Below are 20,071 nucleotides of genomic sequence, written 5' to 3'. Positions count from 1 at the left end.
GTTCATAGCACATACCACCAAGTGAAACTATCTCATTTGTTTACTTGTTTGTAGCCTGTCTCCCCAACTAGAGAATAAGCTCCCATGAGGGCAGGGGCTTCCCTGCTGTATCCCAGTGACTAGGCCAGTATTTGGCACATAGTCAATGCTCAGTAAGTAGTCACTGAATGAATGAATGAATCAATCAATCAATCAATCAATGAACATCATCATCAAAAGCAAATGGAAATCACCTAAAACACAGAAATAGATCTAAATACCCCAAAATAGGAGACAAGTTAATATATTATGTGACATTGGCATGGTAGCTTAGGAATTCAGCTATTAAAATGGGAATTGGGATATACACAAATTTGTTCACTACAGCCTGATTTCTAATGGCAAGACTGGAAAGCACAGAATATATAATATACATTATAATATCATATATATTATATATATTGTTATATATATTTTGGCACATTGATTAATTCACTTATTATACATCTTCTTTAAAAATGAGGTAGGTCCGGATGCCTGGGTGGCTCAGTCGATTAAGTGTCCAACTCTTGATCTCAGCTCAGGTCATGATCTCACAGTTCATGAGTTCGAGCCACACGTCGGGCTCTGCACTGATGCAGAGCCTTTTCTCTGTCCCTCCTTTGCTTGTGCTCACTCTCTCTCTCTCAAAATAAATAAATAATCTTTAAAAAATGAGGCCTGTCCACATGTACTGACATGAAAAGATGTTCACAATATACTTCTAAGTGAAGACAAGTAAGGTACAGAATGGTAAGCACAGTACAGTCCCATTTTTGCCTATGAGTATTGGCATCACACAATGACTGGAAGATTCAACGTCAAACTTGCCAAAGCAAACCTGAGTGGTGTGGGGGAGAATGGAGAACATGTACCTCTCACTTTATACACTTCTTTGTTGTTTGGATTCTTCACCAAACTTGACTTACATGATTTTAAAAAGGAGTATAAAATAGTAACCAGGAAATCCACGTGGAAAATGTTATGAATGTTGTATCTGTGTAAAAGTGAGCACAGAGTGTATGCACAAGTGTCTACACGTGGACAATGGTGGAATGATCATACCACCATGCAGAGCAATTTGGGAACAGTGGTCAAAACTCAAATATGGATGCCTCTGACCAAGCAGCTCTACTTCCAGGAATTCATCTTCAAATATACACAAACCAGCAAGCTGATCTGCGTATGATGTAATTAATTAAAGCATTGGCTAGAAGAGAAAAATATTGGGAAAAAAACCTAAATGTCCATCAATGAAGGACTAGTTAAATTAGTCACATATACACACAACTATATACTGTGAGGCTGTAAAGAAGGATGAAAAAGTTCTTCATTGATGTGGAAAAATCTATAAGATATATAATGTGAAAAAGACAAGATCCAGAACAGTGCATCAAGTATGCTACCATTTGTGCTAAAATAAAGGGATATATATATATATTCTCATTTACTTGTATATGTATATTTTTTCAACATATGAAGTTTATTGTCAAATTGGTTTCCATACAACACCCAGTGCTCATCCCAAAAGGTGCCCTCCTCAATACCCATCACCCACCCTCCCCTCCCTCCCACCCACCATAAACCCTCAGTTTGTTCTCAGTTTTTAAGAGTCTCTTATGCTTTGGCTCTCTTCCACTCTAACCTCTTTTTTTTTTTCCTTCCCCTCCCCCCATGGGTTTCTGTTAAGTTTCTCAGGATCCACATAAGAGTGAAACCATATGGTATCTGTCTTTCTCTGTATGGCTTATTTCACTTAGCATAACACTCTCCAGTTCCATCCATGTTGCTACAAAGGGCCATATTTCATTCTTTCTCATTGCCACGTAGTACTCCATTGTGTATATAAACCATAATTTCTTTATCCATTCATCAGTTCATGGACATTTAGGTTCTTTCCATACTTTGGCTATTGTTGAGAGTGCTGCTATAAACATTGGGGTACAAGTGCCCCTATGCATCAGTACTCCTGTATCCCTTGGGTAAATTCCTAGCAGTGCTCTTGCTGGGTCATAGGGTAGGTCTATTTTTAATTTTTTGAGGAACCTCCACACTGTTTTCCAGAGTGGCTGCACCAATTTGCATTCCCACCAACAGTGCAAGAGGGTTCCCGTTTCTCCACATCCTCGCCAGCATCTATAGTCTCCTGATTTGTTCATTTTGGCCACTCTGACTGGCGTCAGGTGATATCCGAGTGTGGTTTTGATTTTCATTTACTTGTATATGTATTTAAAAGTCTTTAGAAGGGTATACAAGAAATGAATACCTATAGGGGAGAGGATGGAATTGCAAGGATGGGGAAGAGAAGTAGAAAGGAGAGTTTCCACATGTATCTTATATTTTTTGAATCATATGAAAGTACTAAATTTTTAAAATAATTATTTAAAGATGAAAATGTTACACAAAAATGTCATTCGTGGTGCTTGAGTGGCAGAATCGTGGGATATGGGGTATTGTTTTGTTTCTTTTCAAAGGATTTTTTTTTTAACACTGTAAGTTTTAGACCATAAAAAAGTCAAGGGAAAAAAGTTAGGTCAAACCAGAGGATTCTGTAGACTTTCCATCAAGTCCCTTCCAGCTGAAAGTAGCGGTGATATACAGTGGGGTGCCTCTTTGCAAGGTCTGACTCTCATACCTCTCTGGCACCCTCAGCCCACCCTGGTTCACAAGTGCTTGCAACATCTGGCCTCAGGCCTAGAGAGCTTTCAGGAGGAAAGTGTTCTAGACAGCTGCTCAAGTGACCCCAACAAGCCCCAAGGTGAAATCTTGCTTCTAAGAGAATTACAGGAAAGTACACTTTCATCACAGAAACCCACCCAGCTCGGGGGCAGGTCAGTGAAACCTAGGGCAAACTCAGAACTAAAGGAACCCAGCAGACAACCCAGCATCCACCAGGAGGGGCCTTCACCTATGTAGGACTCCAGGAAACGGGCAAGCCATCCGTACCTTGCACCTTGACACATTCTGGCTGGCTGAAAGGGCTGTGTCTCCCGATGGCCTTCACGAATGTCTGGACCTTCACACAGTATGCAGCCCCTGGTTCCATGGTTTCCAGGTGCACCGGAATGCCCCTGCTCCTCACCACTTTGACATGTTCCTTTAGGAGACCAGAAAACAGTTACACCCTCAGGGAAGCAGGACAGGACAAGGCAAGAAGAGCCAAGGAAGTAAAGTTCTAGATATTTCCTTTCTGAGATGCATATAAAATGTTCCCTCTCATTTATTCATTCATTCATTCTCATGTATTTATTAAGTACCTACTATGTGCCAGGTACTATTGTAGGCATAGCATTGAACAAAATAAAGTCCCTGCACTCATGGAGCTTACATGGGGGACAGAGACAATTATAGGCCACATGGCAGGTGGTGATAGAGCTGTGAAGAAAAAGGAAGTAGGGCAAGGAGGTAGAATTATGAGAAGGGACTAAACAGAGTGGTTAGGGAAGTTCTTTCTGACAGGGTAACATTTGTGCAAACACCTCAAGTTCAGAAATCTGACTGAGCCGAGGGACTTGGCATGGCCAGTGTAGCCAAAGTGATCAGTTCACAAGAGCAATGGAGCCAGTAGGATATGCTTCCTCACCCATCCATCTATTTACCCATCTGTCCACCCATCTGTATACCCCTCTACCTCCACCCACCTGGTGAGGCCTGTGCTCCACACTTGTACCTGTAGAGGCTTGTCTGGGCCAAGCCCCAATGACTCAGAGTACATGCTCCTCTCTCAGCACTGGCCCTGCCAGTTTCCAAGGGTGGGGAATGGGCTCCATCCCAAAGAATCTGAGGGAGCTGCATGCTCCCTCCTGCCTAGGCCCTGATCTATCCCCATACTACTCCCTCTGCCTGGCTGGCAATGCCATGTCCTACCACTGGGCCCTGACCCAGCACAAGTAAATACTGGAAACCATTGTTATTGCCTGCCCCACCTACACATGTCACTTTTCAGGGGAAAAAACCCAAATTACAGCCCCTGTTGAGTAGATCGTAGGGCATGTGCCTGGCCCCCCAGATACTGCTGTGAGGTCAGGGGCACCCTCGGACAGCTCTGTTCATAGATTCTGTGAAAGCTCTCTGCTGCCTCCTATCCAGATTTATAATGAAGGCTGTTTCCCTCATGCTGCCTACAGTAGCCTTTGTAAGTCATCTTGGGTGGGGTCTCTGGTGGGTCTGGCTATCCCTTAGTTCCCACCCGAGCTCCAGCCCTTCTGCTGTTTCTGTTTGTTTGGCCATTCACTCTGGGAGTGCCAACATCCCACCCAACCCAGTCTGCAGCAACTATCCCACAGTATGATGGGGCAGTGCCCCATCTAGGCATTCTGGGTGGCCAACTGGTCACTAATTAGACAGGTTTATTCACAAGCCAGTTCCTGGCTCTCTGCCCCAACTTCTGCACCCTACCCAGATACACGCCCTTAAGAGGATTGTGCCAGTCTCATATGCTTTTTAAATCATCTATATAATCTAGAACACTCTGGTCTGCTGTACCTAAACATACTTTAGGGAGAATGGCTGAGGAGACAGGCTGATGAGGAATGAGAAAGGCACTGAAAGATATTATGGATCGTACTATGTTAGAGTTTAGGGCAAAGAGGCAACCCTCACACCTCAGCAAATCTGGCCCGAGAAGGCTCCAAGCCAAAGCGTGGGGTGGACCAAAGCAATTCTTTCAAGAGGAGGCTCTAGGATTGTCAGTCTACTCCCATCTCTCCTTTCCCATCCTCCACCTAGGCCTGTTCATGCTCGGGCCACCCCCAGACAGTGAGCACTTTAGGGGCCGGCTTTCCTCGCCCACCTCTCAGAGGTCTGTGACTCCATCCCTGAGGCCCGACTCCAAGGCCAAGGCTGGAAGTCTCACCTTGGCACCAGGCTCCCTCCTCCAGTAAGCCACAAGGAACTCAAACTGGGACCCCAGGTCTTCCAGCTTAATAACCAGATGGAAGCCGTCCTTGGTGACATCCATCCCAGGTGGGGTAAGGATGGCTGTTGGCAAGACAGGGGGAGAATCAGAGCCAGCCCCAGACAGGACTGATTTCTGTCCTGAGAGATCAGAACCAAGTCATCAGTAGAAACATGCTAGGGTTGTAGGGAAGGGAGGGCTGTGATGTCACTTCCCAGCACACAGAAACTGTACCATCATCTGCCGTGTCTGAGATTTTGCTTGCCATGGTTTCCGGTACTTGTGGTGGGGAGGGAAGCAGATGATCCTCCTTTTGATATACAATGAGAAGGTCAGTAGTTAACGCTACATCACAGTGTCCATGTCATGCACCTCATTCCATCTCATCCCTTAGGCATTATATCATCTCATATCACTACAAGAAGAAGGAGGGCCAGTATGGCACATTAAGGTGCTTTAAGAGAGGAGAGACCCCATACACAGAACTTTTATTACAGCATATTGTTGTAATTGTTCTTCTGTTATTAGTTATTGCTATTAATCTCTTACTGTGCCTAATTTAAAAATTAAACTTTACCATAAGTATGCACATATAGGAAAAAACATAGTATATATAGAATTTGATACTATTCTCAGTTTCAGGCAACCACTGGGGGGCTTGGAACATATCCCCTGAAAATTAGGGGGACCTCTGTATACCAATACTCTCTTGTACTCAGCAGGTGCTCAGTAAATGCTTTTTGAATAATGAGCAAAATAAAATTGTTTAATGACAAAGACTTACTATAATTCTCTTTTTCACTCTTCTTGACCATAATAAAGTCCTCTGCTGTGTTCTTCGGAGGCATACATACTCAAGAAAAGTGACTCAGTACTCAGATAAACACTTCTTTCTGTTTTAAAATTTTATTTTTTTAAATCTTTATTTACTTTTGAGAGAGAGAGAGAAAGAGACAGAGTGTGAGCGGGGGAGGAACAGAGAAAGAAGAAGATACAAAATCTGAAGCAGGCTCCAGGCTCTGAGCTGTCAGCACAGAGCCCAAAACAGGGTTCGAACTCACAAACAATGAGCTCATGACCTGAGCTGAAGTTGGACGCTTAACCAACTGAGCCACCCAGTCACCCCTCTGTTTTAAAATTTTATAATCCATGTTCTTCTTTTTACTTTTTTGGCAGAAATTTCTCCTCACCTTGACTCATCTAAGTGAGCAGATGCTATTTCATAATGCTTGCCAAACACCTGCATGAATTCAGTTCCATACTGAACAGTTGGGTCCATTCTTTGCGCCCCTGGAATGAACATACCCGGCAGGGACATGTGTATCACTGTAACTCAAATAAATCAGTGATATATACTGGCTGCTGATGCCTTTAAGCATCAGGAAATCAGCAACCTGTGGACGGGTTGGCCATTCTATTCTTGGTCCAAGAATTCTTCATCTCGTATTCTTACTAGGGATGCTGGAAAGTCAGAGGGCTTTACAAATTCCAGTAATCAACTCCAGAAATTATAGCTTAAGCACAAACTCCCATCTTTCATATGGCTGGATCCCAAACAGGGCAGGAGCAGCCTCTGTGGATTCTTACCCATCAGCAGACCGAGGACAGAAGGGTGCACATAGGCAGCCTCCTGTCCCTGGCCACTGATGACGGGTCCATACTTGCCTATCAAATCTAGACACTGCATGACCAGAAGGGCCATCCCAATGGTTGGCTTTGGCTTGGGAAGTACAGTGGTGTGTGTTCTGGGCTAAATCCCCCTGCACTGAGGTCAATGGATACTCAGAGGAAAGGCAGTTCCTAGAGGGAGTTTTTGGAGAGCAAAGCATTTCCTGACATTTGAAGAGCTGCCTGGATAGTGGACAGGAGAACCGGGAAGTCAGGGACCAACTGCAAAACATAACCAGTTCAGAAGCTTCAGTTTTAAGTAAACATGATTAATATTGGACCCTCTCTTCTCCAAATTTATTGAGAATAGAATTAGAGAAAATGACCTAAAGTCATTTCAGTTCAGAGGAGAATTTTTTGACAGTGTTGGGGCAGGAACCTCTGTCCTGTACATTCTACATACTTATCTCATTTCATCCATCCAGCAAGCTTAGGAAGGTGGTACAGGTGACGTAATTGAGAAGTCAGAGAAGTTATATGACTTGCCCAGAATTACATAGTTAGTGGCCGGAATTTGAGACCATGCCTTTCCATATTTCTAGACTCTTGTGTGGGGATATTTAGTTTCTGTATGAGTTGATCTCAAAACTAGCTATATATGAGAACAACCTGAGGAAGTTACAAACTCCCAGTGAACAAAATGCACACTGATTATTTAAATCAGACTCTCTGGGGATGGGCCCCAGACATGTGGTTCTAAAGCTCTGCTGTGACTGGAATGTGCAATCAAGGTTAAGAACCTCTACTCTCAACAAAGCTTCCTCTTAACTGGGGCGCCTGGGTGGCTTAGTCGGTTAAGCATCCAACTTCAGTTCAAGTCATGATCTCACCGTTCATAGGTTTGGGCCCTGCGTCAGGCTCTGTGCTGAGAGCTCACAGCCTGGAGTCTGCTTCTGCTTCTGTGTCTCCCTCTCTCTTTCTTCCCCTCCCCCGCTCACACTCTGTCTGTCTCTCTTTCTCAAAAATAAATAATCAATGAAAAAAAAATTTTTTTAAATAAGGCTTCCCCTTAAGAGTAAGAGAGCTTTTTCAGAAGAGCCTTAAAACAAGATTTTTCACATGCCTGGGGAGAAGTTAGGGTGGCCCTTTTCAAAGGCAAAAGAACAGATTTAATACCCCTTTCGGAGTCATGATTCCATCCTAAATCTGTAGCTAACTCCACCTACGCAGCGATCACAGAGGATGACATCTTCTACCTTCTGGTGCAGGTATAGAGGCTCCTTCCTGTTCCTCAGCTGCTCCTGCAGTAAGACCTTTTCCTGTTTACACAGGGCTTCTCAAGCACAAGTTGTTACTGCACACCATTGCCCACATAGTTTTATAAGCATTTTCTTATCTCCATCTGACCTATGCCTTCCTTTCCAACAATAGCTGCCAGTCCCCAGCGATGGTCTTGGCTATAGTCCCAGGATTCTAGGAGCTGGAGAGAGGTGGTGCTGGGTGCTGCCTGGGCACTGCACCCTCCAGTGACCCTCAGCCTCCGCCAGTGCCTCATATTGGGATCCCACTGCCGCCACGGTATCTGCTCTCAGTGCCTGGGGAAAGAGGCCTGGGCAGAGAAGCCCACATTTTGCACCAAAATTCCTATTGATATCCCATTCTGGGGGTCTCACTCCTGCCCCCACCTCTTCCCTTCTCGGCTCTCTGGCTCTTGACTCTGGGCATCCCCGAGGTAATAATAATAATAACAGTTACCAGTAGCTGAGTGCTATGATAGGACAGCACTGCCCAGAACACTTACATAGTACACCTTATATGGTCCCCACAACTACCCAGTGAGGCAAACTGTTGCCCTTCTTATGGGTGAGAAGGCAGGGAGCCAGCTATCAAGTGGCTGAGCTAGGATTTGAATCATACCACTCTGACTCTAGAGGGTCAACTTCCCCTTCAAATCTGTCTTCACCTTCCTCAGCCCCTTCTACCTTGGCCTCCCTCATGTTCTGATTTCTACCCAATCCTTCCATGTTCCCCACCACCTGCAGACCCTGACAGAGACAGCCAGGAATGACTTCCAAAGTCTCTTCCAAAATGAGAGGGCATGTGGGAAGCAGTGGCAATTTTTATTTATTTATTTATTTATTTATTTATTTAATTTTAGCGGTTGAAAATTTTTTTTAATGGACCAGTTAGGGGGCATTTGGGTGGCTCAGTCGGTTAAGCATCTGACTCTCAATGTCATCTCAGGTCATGATGGAGCCCTGCATCGGCCTCTTGGCTATCAGCTTGAGATTCTCTTTCTCCCTCTCTCTCTGGCCCCTCCCCCACCCACACATGCACACCCACTCTCTCAATATAAATAAACATTTACAACAAATAAATAAATGGACCAGTTAGGACTGTTTGTGTTCAAGGCTAATTTGATGCTAACAAGAATTCTGAAACTCTCAGTGAATTTGGTTCCTGAAGGGGAGGCCAATGGGGATGGGGGAGTAAGAAGAGAAGTGACTTACTTGAATTTCGATTGAAGGGAGGCTTCAGAGTGCTCCAGGCTGAGGTCTCTGAGCCCTGGGTGGCCCTGACACGGAGATTGTACGGCACAGTGGCAGTGATGTCATCAGTGATGTCACACTCAGGACCTTTGGTAGGTGAGCACCAGCTGCTGGGGATCCAGACGTGGCTCATGTACAGGCTCTCATACTCTCTGGCCAAGGAGAAGAGGACATCGTGTCATACCAGCCCCTTCTACCTAGGCTCAATGATGGGTGCAAGTAACTGCCTCATTGACCTGCTTTTTATGGATCAGCAAAAGAAGCATTTGCTCCTTTCTCCAGTTCCTCCATCCACCTCCTTCACCCACCATCCATACTTTCTTACTCCTTTTATCACGGGACAAGGGAAACCTAGGCATAAACCCCAATCTGTCCTGGCCTCTCCATCTCCACAGCACCCCCTGAATCTTGGCTATTTTCATCCCTGGCTTTGCTGTGGTCTCCTGACTCAGCTTCCACTTCTGGTGTTCTTCAAACCATTCATCACTCAACAGATCGTGACATTTCTCTTCTTAATGGCTTCCAAAGCACTTAGAACAGAATCCAAACTCTTCCCTGGGACCTGCAACACCCTCTGGCCTTCACTGCCCCTAAACATGATGTTCCCTCTACACTGGCCTCCTTGCCATTCCTCCCATGCTGAGCTCTTATTACCTTAGGACCTGTGACTACCTGTTCACTGTGGCTCAAATGTTCCATCCCTGCTGTTCACAATGCTTCTCCTGTCCTTCAGATACCGGCTTAAACATATCTGAAACCGCCTAGAGCAGTGCGGCCCAATAGAACATTTTCCATATCGGTGTTGTTCAATATGGTAGTCACTAGCCACATGTGGCTATTAAGAACTTGCGATGTGACTCGTATGACTGAAAAACAGATGCTTCAATGTGATTTTAACTGATTTAAATTTAAGTAGCAATCTGTGTCTAGTGCTACCACACTGGACAGTGTAGACCTAGTGTATTTGATTCTTTACCATTTTACTGTCTGTCTCCTCTTCTAAATGGAAGCTCCCTATACCTAGAAATCTTGTCATCTGTACCCCTGAGCCTAGAGCAATGTCTACACACATAGGTGTTCAGTGTGTATTTACTGTTAATGAAACATATTGAGAGCCTTCTGTGTCCCTGTCTCTTCTCAAGAGTTCTCAGAGCCTGGGCACCTGAAGAAGAGTAGATCCTGCCTAACCCCAGGTCCTGCTAATCTTTAGGATCATGATTTGTTTTGGCTCCTATAGGCAAGATCATAGTCAGGAAAACTGAGGCCTCCCCCACCTCCAAAAGATCTGTGACTCCAATGATTTATCCACCTCAAGTCAGAGCCAAAATCATTTCTTAAGATTTTCTTTAGCATTGGACAGTTGGCTCACTGTTGAAAAGAAGCTCTACCAGAATGTGTTTATATACACTTGTATTCCCAGAGAGCTCACTGTAAAATCTACAGCACAATTTCCCTTGCTTCTTCAACTGTCCCAATGCCCATGCAAACAGAGGAGGCAGATCGTGGAAAATAATCTATCCCTGGGCTCACCAAGCCTCCTTCAGCTCTGGCATGACGACTGTATCTCCAGGAATCAACTACTCTTTAAGGGAGAAAAATTAAAAACAAAACAAAACAAATCAAACTCACCCCTGGTACTCAACGAAATAGTATATTATTTCTCCAGGCACCATCACTGGGCTCCACGTCAAGAGATGCTTCATGTTGGTTGATTGTACAGAGAGGTTCTGAGGGGCAGGCAGGATGGCCACTCCATCTGGGATTGAGGTAGTTAGACAGGCTGACACTTGAACTCATATCAGGGGAATGTCACAGCTTCAAATTAGTTTCTAATGAAAGGCCTCACATGTTAATAAAACTGAAACAATTCTAATTTTATCATACTTGCGTTAATGCTAAATTGTTGCTATCGTCATTGTAATTCTGCCTTTGGTGATAAATGGCATATTAACATTAGTAATAATAATGGCTGATATTATTAAGCACTTACCATGTTCTATCTAGGCCATGTGTTACATTGTTACATGATTATCTCACTTAATCCTCATGATCATACTGTGAAGTAAGGACCATTGGTTTCTCCACTGTATAAATGAGAAAACTAAAGCACATTTACAACTCTTATGTCAGATCCACCTAGATGCAGGCCTTGACTCTGCCACTGACCATGTGACTAAACCCATGCAGGTTCCGGCCCCTTTCTCATTACCTCCTTCCACTATTTCCACTCGGGTACCAAAGCACATCCCTTCACATCCCCCAAAAGTCAAATGGGGAGCCAGCTGCCAGCTGGGAAATACAGGCTCAGGTCTGCTGTGGAAGGAGTCCAATCCAGAAGGGCACCAAGCCAGATGGTAGACTCCACTCCAGGCAGACTGCAGGCCCCTGAGGCAGCTGGGACACAATCATCTGCTCACACAGGTGTGTGGTGTGCCCAGGGTGTGCACACAGTGGGCCTATGGTTTTCACACAGAATCAAAGAGACCTGTGAAACTGAAGCTGCACTCCTAAGGAGGTGGGCAGTCCTGGGATTCATCCCTGCATGCAGCCAAGGGTGCAGTCTGGATCTTCTGCTGTGGTTCTTCTCCTCCCACTTTGACACACCTCTCTTTTAGTCCCTAACACCTGCCTCCCTTTGCTGTTACAACCACAGTGATAACATCAGTAGCACAGTGTGGGGGGAACTGGGGCCCTCACCAGGGGCCTTTTCATCTCTGTGCCTGTGTCCAGATTGGCACCTGTTGTTCATTATCAAGCCCTGTGACCATGAGGGGATGGGGGGCTGATGCCCTTGCTTCTCTAATGTAGGACCCCAGTGATACACCTCCATCCTACTCTTGGCATCCACGACCTGCCCTACAAGGAAACACCTGGGGTACCCACAGGAAGGCCTCTTACCCTCCCCACTCAATTTTGCAATCACCCCAGGGATGAAAAGGAAAAGAGCCAGCTGCAGTGGGGTGGCACAAGAGGGTGGGGCATGGTTCTCTCTGACATCCTTCCTCTGCTAAAGTATTCAAAATATTTCTCTAGTCAGATATATGGGTATCACATAGCTATGTAAATATACAGCTATAATTCATAACTTTAAGACTCTCAAAACTGAAATCTCCAGGCAATGGTTTCCCTGGAGAACACTACCAAATTTTTTTTTTTAATTAACACCAATTTTATACAACCTCTTCCCACAAAATAAAAGAACTTTCCAACTTATTTTATGAAGCCAGTATTACCCTGAAACCAAAATCAAAGATAGTATATATTTTAAAAACAAAAACAAAAACCAACAGAACAATATATCTCATGCACTTAGATGCAAAAATCTTGAACAAAATACTAGCAATCCCAACTCAATAATGTATAAAAAAGATTATACACCATAACAAAGTGGAATTTATTCCAGGTATGCAAGGCTAGTTCAACATTTGAAAATCAATTAATGTAATCCACCATATCAAAAAGCTAAAGAAGAAAAATCCTACAGTCATATCAATTGACACAGAAAAAGTACTCATAATATCTAACACTCATTCATGATTTTAAAAAGAAGACATCTCTCTTCATGTTAAGAACAGCAGGAAGGGGCGCCTGGGTGGCTCAATCATCCAACTTTGGCTCAAGTCATGATCTCAAGTCATAATCTTGCAGTTCGTGAGTTCAAGCCCCACATCAGGCTCTGTGCTGTCAGCTTAGAGCCTGGAAGCTGCTTAGGCTTCTGTGTCTTCCTCTTTCTCTGCCCCTCCCCCACTCATGCTCTGTCTCTCTCTCTCTCAAAAATAAATTTAAAAACGTTTAAAAAAAAAAAAAGAACAGCAGGGAGTTATCTCAATTTGATAAAGACCATCTACAAAAAACCTACTCATAATACCTTACTTAATGGTGAAAGACTTCAATGTTTTCCCCCTAAAATCAAGAACAAGGCAAGGATGTTCATTCTCACCACTTTTTTTTTTTTTTTCAACGTTTATTTATTTTTGGGACAGAGAGAGACAGAGCATGAACGGGGGAGGGGCAGAGAGAGAGGGAGACACAGAACCGGAAACAGGCTCCAGGCTCTGAGCCATCAGCCCAGAGCCTGACGCGGGGCTCGAACTCAGGGACCGCGAGATCGTGACCTGGCTGAAGTCGGACGCTTAACCGACTGCGCCACCCAGGCGCCCCTTTTTTTTTTTTTTTAATTTACATCCAAGTTAGTTAGCATATAGTGCAATAATGATTTCAGGAGTAGATTCCTTAATGCCCCTTACCCATTTAGCCCATCCTCCCATCCTCAACCCCTCTAGTAATCCTTTGTTTGTTCTCCATATTTAAGAGCCTCTTATGTTTTGTCCCCCTCCCTGTTTTTATATTATTTTTGCTTCCCTTCCCTTATGCTCATCTTTTCTGTGTCTTAAAGTCTTCATATGAGTGAAGTCATATGATATTTGTCTTTCTCTGACTAATTTCACTTAGCATAATATCCTCGAGTTCCAACCATGTAGTTGAAATCACCACTTTTATTTAACATAATACTGAAAGTTCTAGCAACTGTCATGAATCAAACAAAAGAAGTAAAAGGCATTACAGATTGGAAAGGAAGTAATAAAACTCTCCCTGTTTGCAGATGACATGATAGGCTATGTAGAAATTCCCATGGAATGAGGGTGTCTGGCTGGATCAGTCAGTAGAGCATGCGACTCTTGATCTCAGGATTGTGAGGGTGAGCCCCACATTGGGTGTAGAGAATACTTTAAAAAAATAAAGGGGCGCCTTGGTGACTCAGTTGGTTAAGCATCTGACTTTGGCTCAGGTCGTGATCTTGCAGTTTGTGGCTTCAAGCCCCACACTGGGCTCTGTGCTGACACTACCGAGCCTGCTTGGGATTCTCTTTCTCTCTCTCTCTCTCAATCTGTCCCTCCCCCACTTGTGCACTCTCTCTCTCTCAAAATAAATACACTTGAAAAAAAATAAAAATAAAATAAAATCTTAAAAAAAGAAAAGATCCCACAGAATCTGCAAAAACAAAAACAAAAACCTCTTACAACTAATAACTGAGTTCAACAAGTATTATTATAGGATACAAGATAAACATTAAAAATTAATTGCATTTCTATATATTAGCAATGAACACTTATATACCAAAATTAAAAATGCTATTTACAATCACTCAAAAAAATGAAATAGTAATAAATCTTAGGTATAGAACATATCTAGGATCTGTAGAGAGAAAACTCCACAATGCTGGTCAAGGATTTCAAGGCCAAACTAAATAAATGGAGACACATACTGTGTTAATGCACTGGACAATTCAACATAATTAAAATGGTAATTTTCCCCAAGTTCATACACAGATTTAATGTAATTCCTATCAAAGCCCATCAAGGATTTTGTAGATATAGATAAGCTTTATCTCAAATGTATAAGAAAACAATTTTGAAGAAGAATAAAATGAGAGGAATAAATCTACCCAATTTTAAGACTTATAGTAATTGAGACTGTGTGGTATTAGCCAAAAAAAAAAAAAAAAAAAGACACATAGACCAATGAAACAAAATAGAGATCCCAGAAATAGACCCACAAATATACTCAACTGATTTTTGGCAAAGGCACAAAAGTAATTCAATAGAAGATGAATAGCCATTTCAGCAAATAATACTAAAGCAATAGGACATCTGCAAGGCAAATAATAATAATACATCTCAACCTAAACCCTGCACCTTATTTTAAAATGAACTCAGATGGACCATAGAGGGGTACCTGGGTGGCTCAGTTGGTTGAGCATCAGACTCTTGATTTCGGCTCAGGTCATGATCTCACAGATGGTGAGATTGAACCTGTAGGGCTCTGTGCTGGGATTGGAGCCTGTTGAATATTTTCCTCTCCCTCTCCCTCTGCCCCTCCCCCTCTCACACACGCATGTACATGCACTCTCTCAAAAAAAAAGGATAGACTGAATGTAAAATGTAGACTCTAAAACTTTTAAGAAAAAACAAAGGAGAAAATTTTCAGGGCTAGGCAAAGAGTTCTTATTCTTGACACCAAAAACTAGGTTCATAAAAGGAAAAATTTATAATTGAGCATCATCGAAATTAAAATCTTTTTTTTTGGTTTATTTATTTATTGACTGATTTTGAGAGAGAGAGAGCAAGAATGAGCAGGAGAGAGGCAGGGCAGGGGCGGGGTGGGGGACAGAGGATCTGAAGCAGGCTCTGTGCTGACAGCAGAGAGCCCAATGCAGGGCATGAACTCAAGAACTCATGAAATCATGACTTGAGTGAAAGTCAGACACTTAACCAACCGAGCCACCGAGGCCCCAAGATTAAAATCTTTTGCTCTGCAAAAGAACCTATTAAGAGAAGGAGAAGACAAGCTACAGAATGGGAGAAAATATTAGAAAACTACCTATCTCACAAGGGACTCATGTCTAGAACATGTAAAGAACTATTAAAAATCAACAGTAGAAAAGCAAACAATAATTAGAAAATAGGCAAAAGACATGAAGAGACATGTCACTGAAGAGAACGTACAGATGGAAAATATGTACATGAACAGATGTTCAACACCATTTGCTATTAGGAGAACGCAAGTTAAAACCACAATGAAATAGCAACACACAGTTATCCAGGTGGCTAAAATGAAATAAATAATTTAAAAAAAAAGACAAAACCAAATCCTGGTGAGGATGCAGAGAAAGTGGATCACTCATATATTGCTGGTGGTAATGTAAAATGGTATTTGCCATTCTGGAAAATACATTAGCAGTTTCTTGTAAAACTAAACTTATAATTACTATACAACCCAGCAATTGTACTCTTGGGCATTTATCCCAAAGAAATTAAAACTTCTATCACAAAAGATCTATACACAATGTCCATAGACAAACTGGAATCGACCTATATGTCCTTCAAGAGCTGAATGGTTAAACAAATTATAGAATATCCATCCATGGAATACTAAAAGGAACCAATTAGTGACACACAAAACAACTTAGGAATCTCCAGGGAACTTTGCTGAATAAAAAAAGCCAATCCCAAAAAGTTACATACTGTATGATTCTATTTATATAACATTTTGAAATTATAAAATTTTAGAAATGGAGAACAGATTAGTGGTTGCCAGAGGTTAGAAACAGTGGGGAAGTGAGGGTGGTAAGAGGGAGGTGGGTATAGTTATAAAAAGGCAACAGGAGGTATCACTGTGATGTCTGAACTGTTCAGTATGCTGACTGTGGTGGCAAACTCACAAACGTATACACACACTTGTGCACACACACATAAACTAATGTGTACAAGTAAAACTGGAGAAATCAGAACAAGACAGAATTGTATCAATGATGTCAACATACTGGTTGTGATATTATGCTACCGTTCTCCAAAATACCACTGGGGGAACCTGGGGTCCCTGTATTATTTCTTTTTTTTTTAAGTTTATTTATTTATTTTGAGAGAGAGAGAGAACACATGTGTGCATTCTCACGTGAGCGGGGGATGGGCAGAGCTAGAGGAAGAGAGAAAATCCAAAGCAGGCCGAGTTGTCAGTGCAGAGCCCAACACAGGCTCCACCTCACGACTGTGAGATCATGACCTGAGCCGAAATCAAGAGTCTGACACTCAACTGACTGAGCTACCCAGGTGCCCCAATCCCTATATTATTTCTTAAAACTGAATGTGAATCTAGAATTTCCTCAACACAATTTCAATTAAAAAATACAACCATAATATCATGACATATTAATGGTATTAATTCTGATTATGTGAATGACAGGATATATTTTAAAAGATCATGATGGGCGCCTGGGTGGCTCAGTCAGTTAAGCATCGGACTTCAGCTCAGATCATGATCTCACAGTTTGTGGGTTTGAGCCCCGCATCGGACTCTGTGCTGACAGCTCAGAGAGAACCTGCTTCAGATTCTGTGCCTCCCTCTCTCTTTCTGCACCTCCCCTCCTCACGCTCTGTCTCTCTCAAAAATAAAATAAACATTAAAAAGAGAGTTTAAAAGATCATGATGGGATAAACTCAAAATGAAATGCACCTAGGAAAAATGTGAAGTTCTATAATTAGGTCCAGTCAATTAAATCAGTGAGGGAGACCTGTTTAGGGAGGGTAACCTGATGATTAGGTCACTTAAGGATTTAAGCAACACACTCTGAGGTTGAATTACGCAGTATGTCTTTCTTCATAAGAAGGCACCTAGGGCAGGAAAACAGCAAGAGATGTCCCAACCTTTAGGTGGTTCCATTGTGTTAATGCAATAATTTGCACTTGTGTGACTCTCTTCTACCTGTGGAACTTCACAGAATCCATTCACAAATCCATTGTGGGCAAAATACTCAGTCTCATTCCTTTATCAAAATGAAAACTGCTGCTTCTTTTTGAGCCCTAAAGGTAACGTCTTTAATATCCTTATGCTATTTGTAGAGTGTATTCCAAATATCATCTTTGTTTTGCCCGGGTTTATATAACACATGTACACTGGGTGTGAGATGGAAAAACAGTAATGCCCATGAACTACTGAGGCCAGGCAACATTTAATAGAGTTACATAGAAAGTACAATGGCACTGCATGAAGAATGATTCCTTTTCTGCTAGGACACTAACCAGGAAATAGGAAATGACTCAATGAGATGGAAACTCAAGCCAAAAGTGATTCTTCCCACCTTCAAAGTGTTAAAAAAAAAAAAAAAAATCCTCTCCAACTGTTACAGAATATGGTCTTGAGAACACAGTTAAGGGGAGAAAAAGAAAACTTTGTTATCCACACAGCATTCTCCTTTATAAGAAGTGTCCTCAGTCATGTGTATTGAAGTCAAGTCTCTGAAGAAACCAGTTAAAAAAGACTCTACCTGATGTAACTGTGCAAGTGCAAAAACAAAGAATACAGTTGACCCTCAAACAACAAGGGATTGAACTGTGCAGGTCCCCTCATACACAGATCTTTTTTGATAAATACAGTACAGTACTATAAGTGTATTTTCTTATCCTTATGATTTTCTTAATGGCATTTCTTTTTCTAGCTTACTTTATTATAAGAATACAGTATATAATACATGTATTATATGAAATGTGTTAATCGACTATTTATGTTATTGGTAAGGCTTCTGGTCATTAGTAGCCTATTAGTAGTCAAGTTTTGGAGAGTCAGAAGTTATATGTGGATTTTCTATTGCACTGGGATTGGTATGTTGTTCAAGGCTCAACTGTATAGTCAAGGGGAAAGTAAGAGTAAACTTGGAAGTGTGGACAGGACAGAGATTAGCCACATTGAGGAGGGTGCAAAGTCTGAAAGAATTCTATCTCTAGCCATGCTGGATAGGAATTCGTGCCAGAGTTGGAGAGAGATCCTGGAACCCTCTGTATAATCTTTTGGTTCCTTGTAAATATTTATGCTTTTTTTGCATAAAGAAATTTAGCATCTTAAAACAACACACGTTTATTATGTTACAGTTCTGTAAGTCAGGAGTCTTACACAGGTCTCACTAGGCCTATGAGTTGGCAGGACTGCATTCTTTCTAGATACTCCAGAGGAGAATCTATTTCTTTGCTCTTCCAGCTTCTAGAGGCTGCCTACATTCCTGCTCATGGCCCCCTTCTTCCATCTTCAAAGCCAACAATGGCTGATTGATTCCCTTTCATGCTTCAAATTTCTCCTTCCTTCTCTTCTGTCTTCCCATCTCTCTCTCACTGCACCCAGAAAAGGTTCTCAATTTTTCATGTATTAGATTGGGCCCTCTCTGATAATCCAGGATAATCTCCCAGTCTCAAGGTTCCATAATATTAATCACATCTTTAAAATTCCTTATTCCATGGAGGGTAACCTACCGCAGGTTCCAGGGATTAGAGCATGTACATCTTTGGAGGACCATTTTTCTGCTTATGACATGGGGCTTACACTACAGAGGATATTGGCTCTATAAACGACACTATGCCCTAAAATTCCTCCCTCAAATACAGTCAATTATTGTAAGAAAATTACTCTGTATATGAGCAGAAGAAGAAAAGGCCAAGGCTGAGCGAGGACATGGCTGCTGAGCAGGCTGCTGGCATCACTCGCTGCTGCAGAAACTGGTGCCTACAACCCAGCTTTAAAAGGTACGCAAACAAATTCATGCCTCAGGAAAGTGACAGATTAATTCATAGTCTTAAAGTATGGTCTTTGGATCAGCAGCATCACATTACCCAGAAGCTTATTAGAAATGCAGACTTCAGGCTACAACCTACATTTTATTGAACCGGAATCTGCATTTTAACAAGATCCCCAGGTAATTCATACGCATATTAAAGTTTGAGAAACATGGGTCTAGAGGCTATTCTCAACCATGGCTGCCCCATTAGAATCATGAGGGAGATGGTTTGATTTTGTTTGGTTAAGTTTTGTTTTAAAATAATTTCAGACTTAGAGAAGAGTTGCAAAATATAGTACAGAGAGCTCCCATATACCCTCTACTTCATATACCCTTCTACTTCAGCCATCCATATGTACATAAGCATAGTACAATTATGAAAATCAAGATATTAACATTGATACAATATCATTGATCAAGCTTCAGGTTTTATTTAAATGCCACCAGTTTTTCCCCTAACGTCCTTTCTTTTTTCCCAGGAACCAATCCAGGATCCCACATTTAGTTACCACATATCTAGTTAGTCTCCTCCAGTCTGTTCTTGGTCTTTATCTTTATGACATTCCCTTTTTTAAAGAGTACTACTCAGTTGTTTTGTAGAATATTCCTCATTTTGGGTTTTTCTGATGTTTTCCCATAATTTGACTGAGGTAATACTTTTTGACATGTATTCACAGGGAGTACATGATGTTAGTATGTCTTATTCCTGGTGGTGTTAGGCGTCTCTAATGTAAAAAGTACCATTTCCCCCTTTGTAATTAATAACTTAGGGGAGATACTGTGACACTATGAATATTCTGCTTCTCCTCAAACTTTCATCCATTAATTTTAGCGCTTACTAATGGCTAGTATTTGCAACAATTACTGCTGGGATGTTCTAGTTAACAGTGATTTTTC

At 42.1% G+C, this 20,071-nt stretch overlaps 1 protein-coding gene across 3 annotated transcripts in view; it reads right to left on the bottom strand.

The window, feature by feature from the left end:
• IL20RB (interleukin 20 receptor subunit beta) overlaps positions 1–20,071 on the bottom strand; it is a 34,354-nt gene that overhangs the window by 9,460 nt on the left and 4,823 nt on the right. For all 3 annotated transcript variants that reach the window (XM_030328850.1, XM_030328852.1, XM_030328851.1), the window contains exons 2-5: positions 10,702–10,828; positions 9,034–9,224; positions 4,874–4,998; positions 2,965–3,115 (exon numbers count right to left, since the gene is read on the bottom strand). In XM_030328850.1, coding sequence (XP_030184710.1) covers positions 2,965–3,115; positions 4,874–4,998; positions 9,034–9,224; positions 10,702–10,828 — 594 coding nt within the window. The remainder of the gene's footprint in view (positions 1–2,964; positions 3,116–4,873; positions 4,999–9,033; positions 9,225–10,701; positions 10,829–20,071) is intronic.

Source organism: Lynx canadensis, chromosome C2 (genome assembly GCF_007474595.2).
Source record: "Lynx canadensis isolate LIC74 chromosome C2, mLynCan4.pri.v2, whole genome shotgun sequence".
In the NCBI taxonomy this organism is placed as follows: Eukaryota; Metazoa; Chordata; class Mammalia; order Carnivora; family Felidae; genus Lynx; species Lynx canadensis.
The sequence above is the reverse complement of the archived record's forward strand: the minus strand, read 5'-3'. Positions and strand labels throughout refer to the sequence as shown.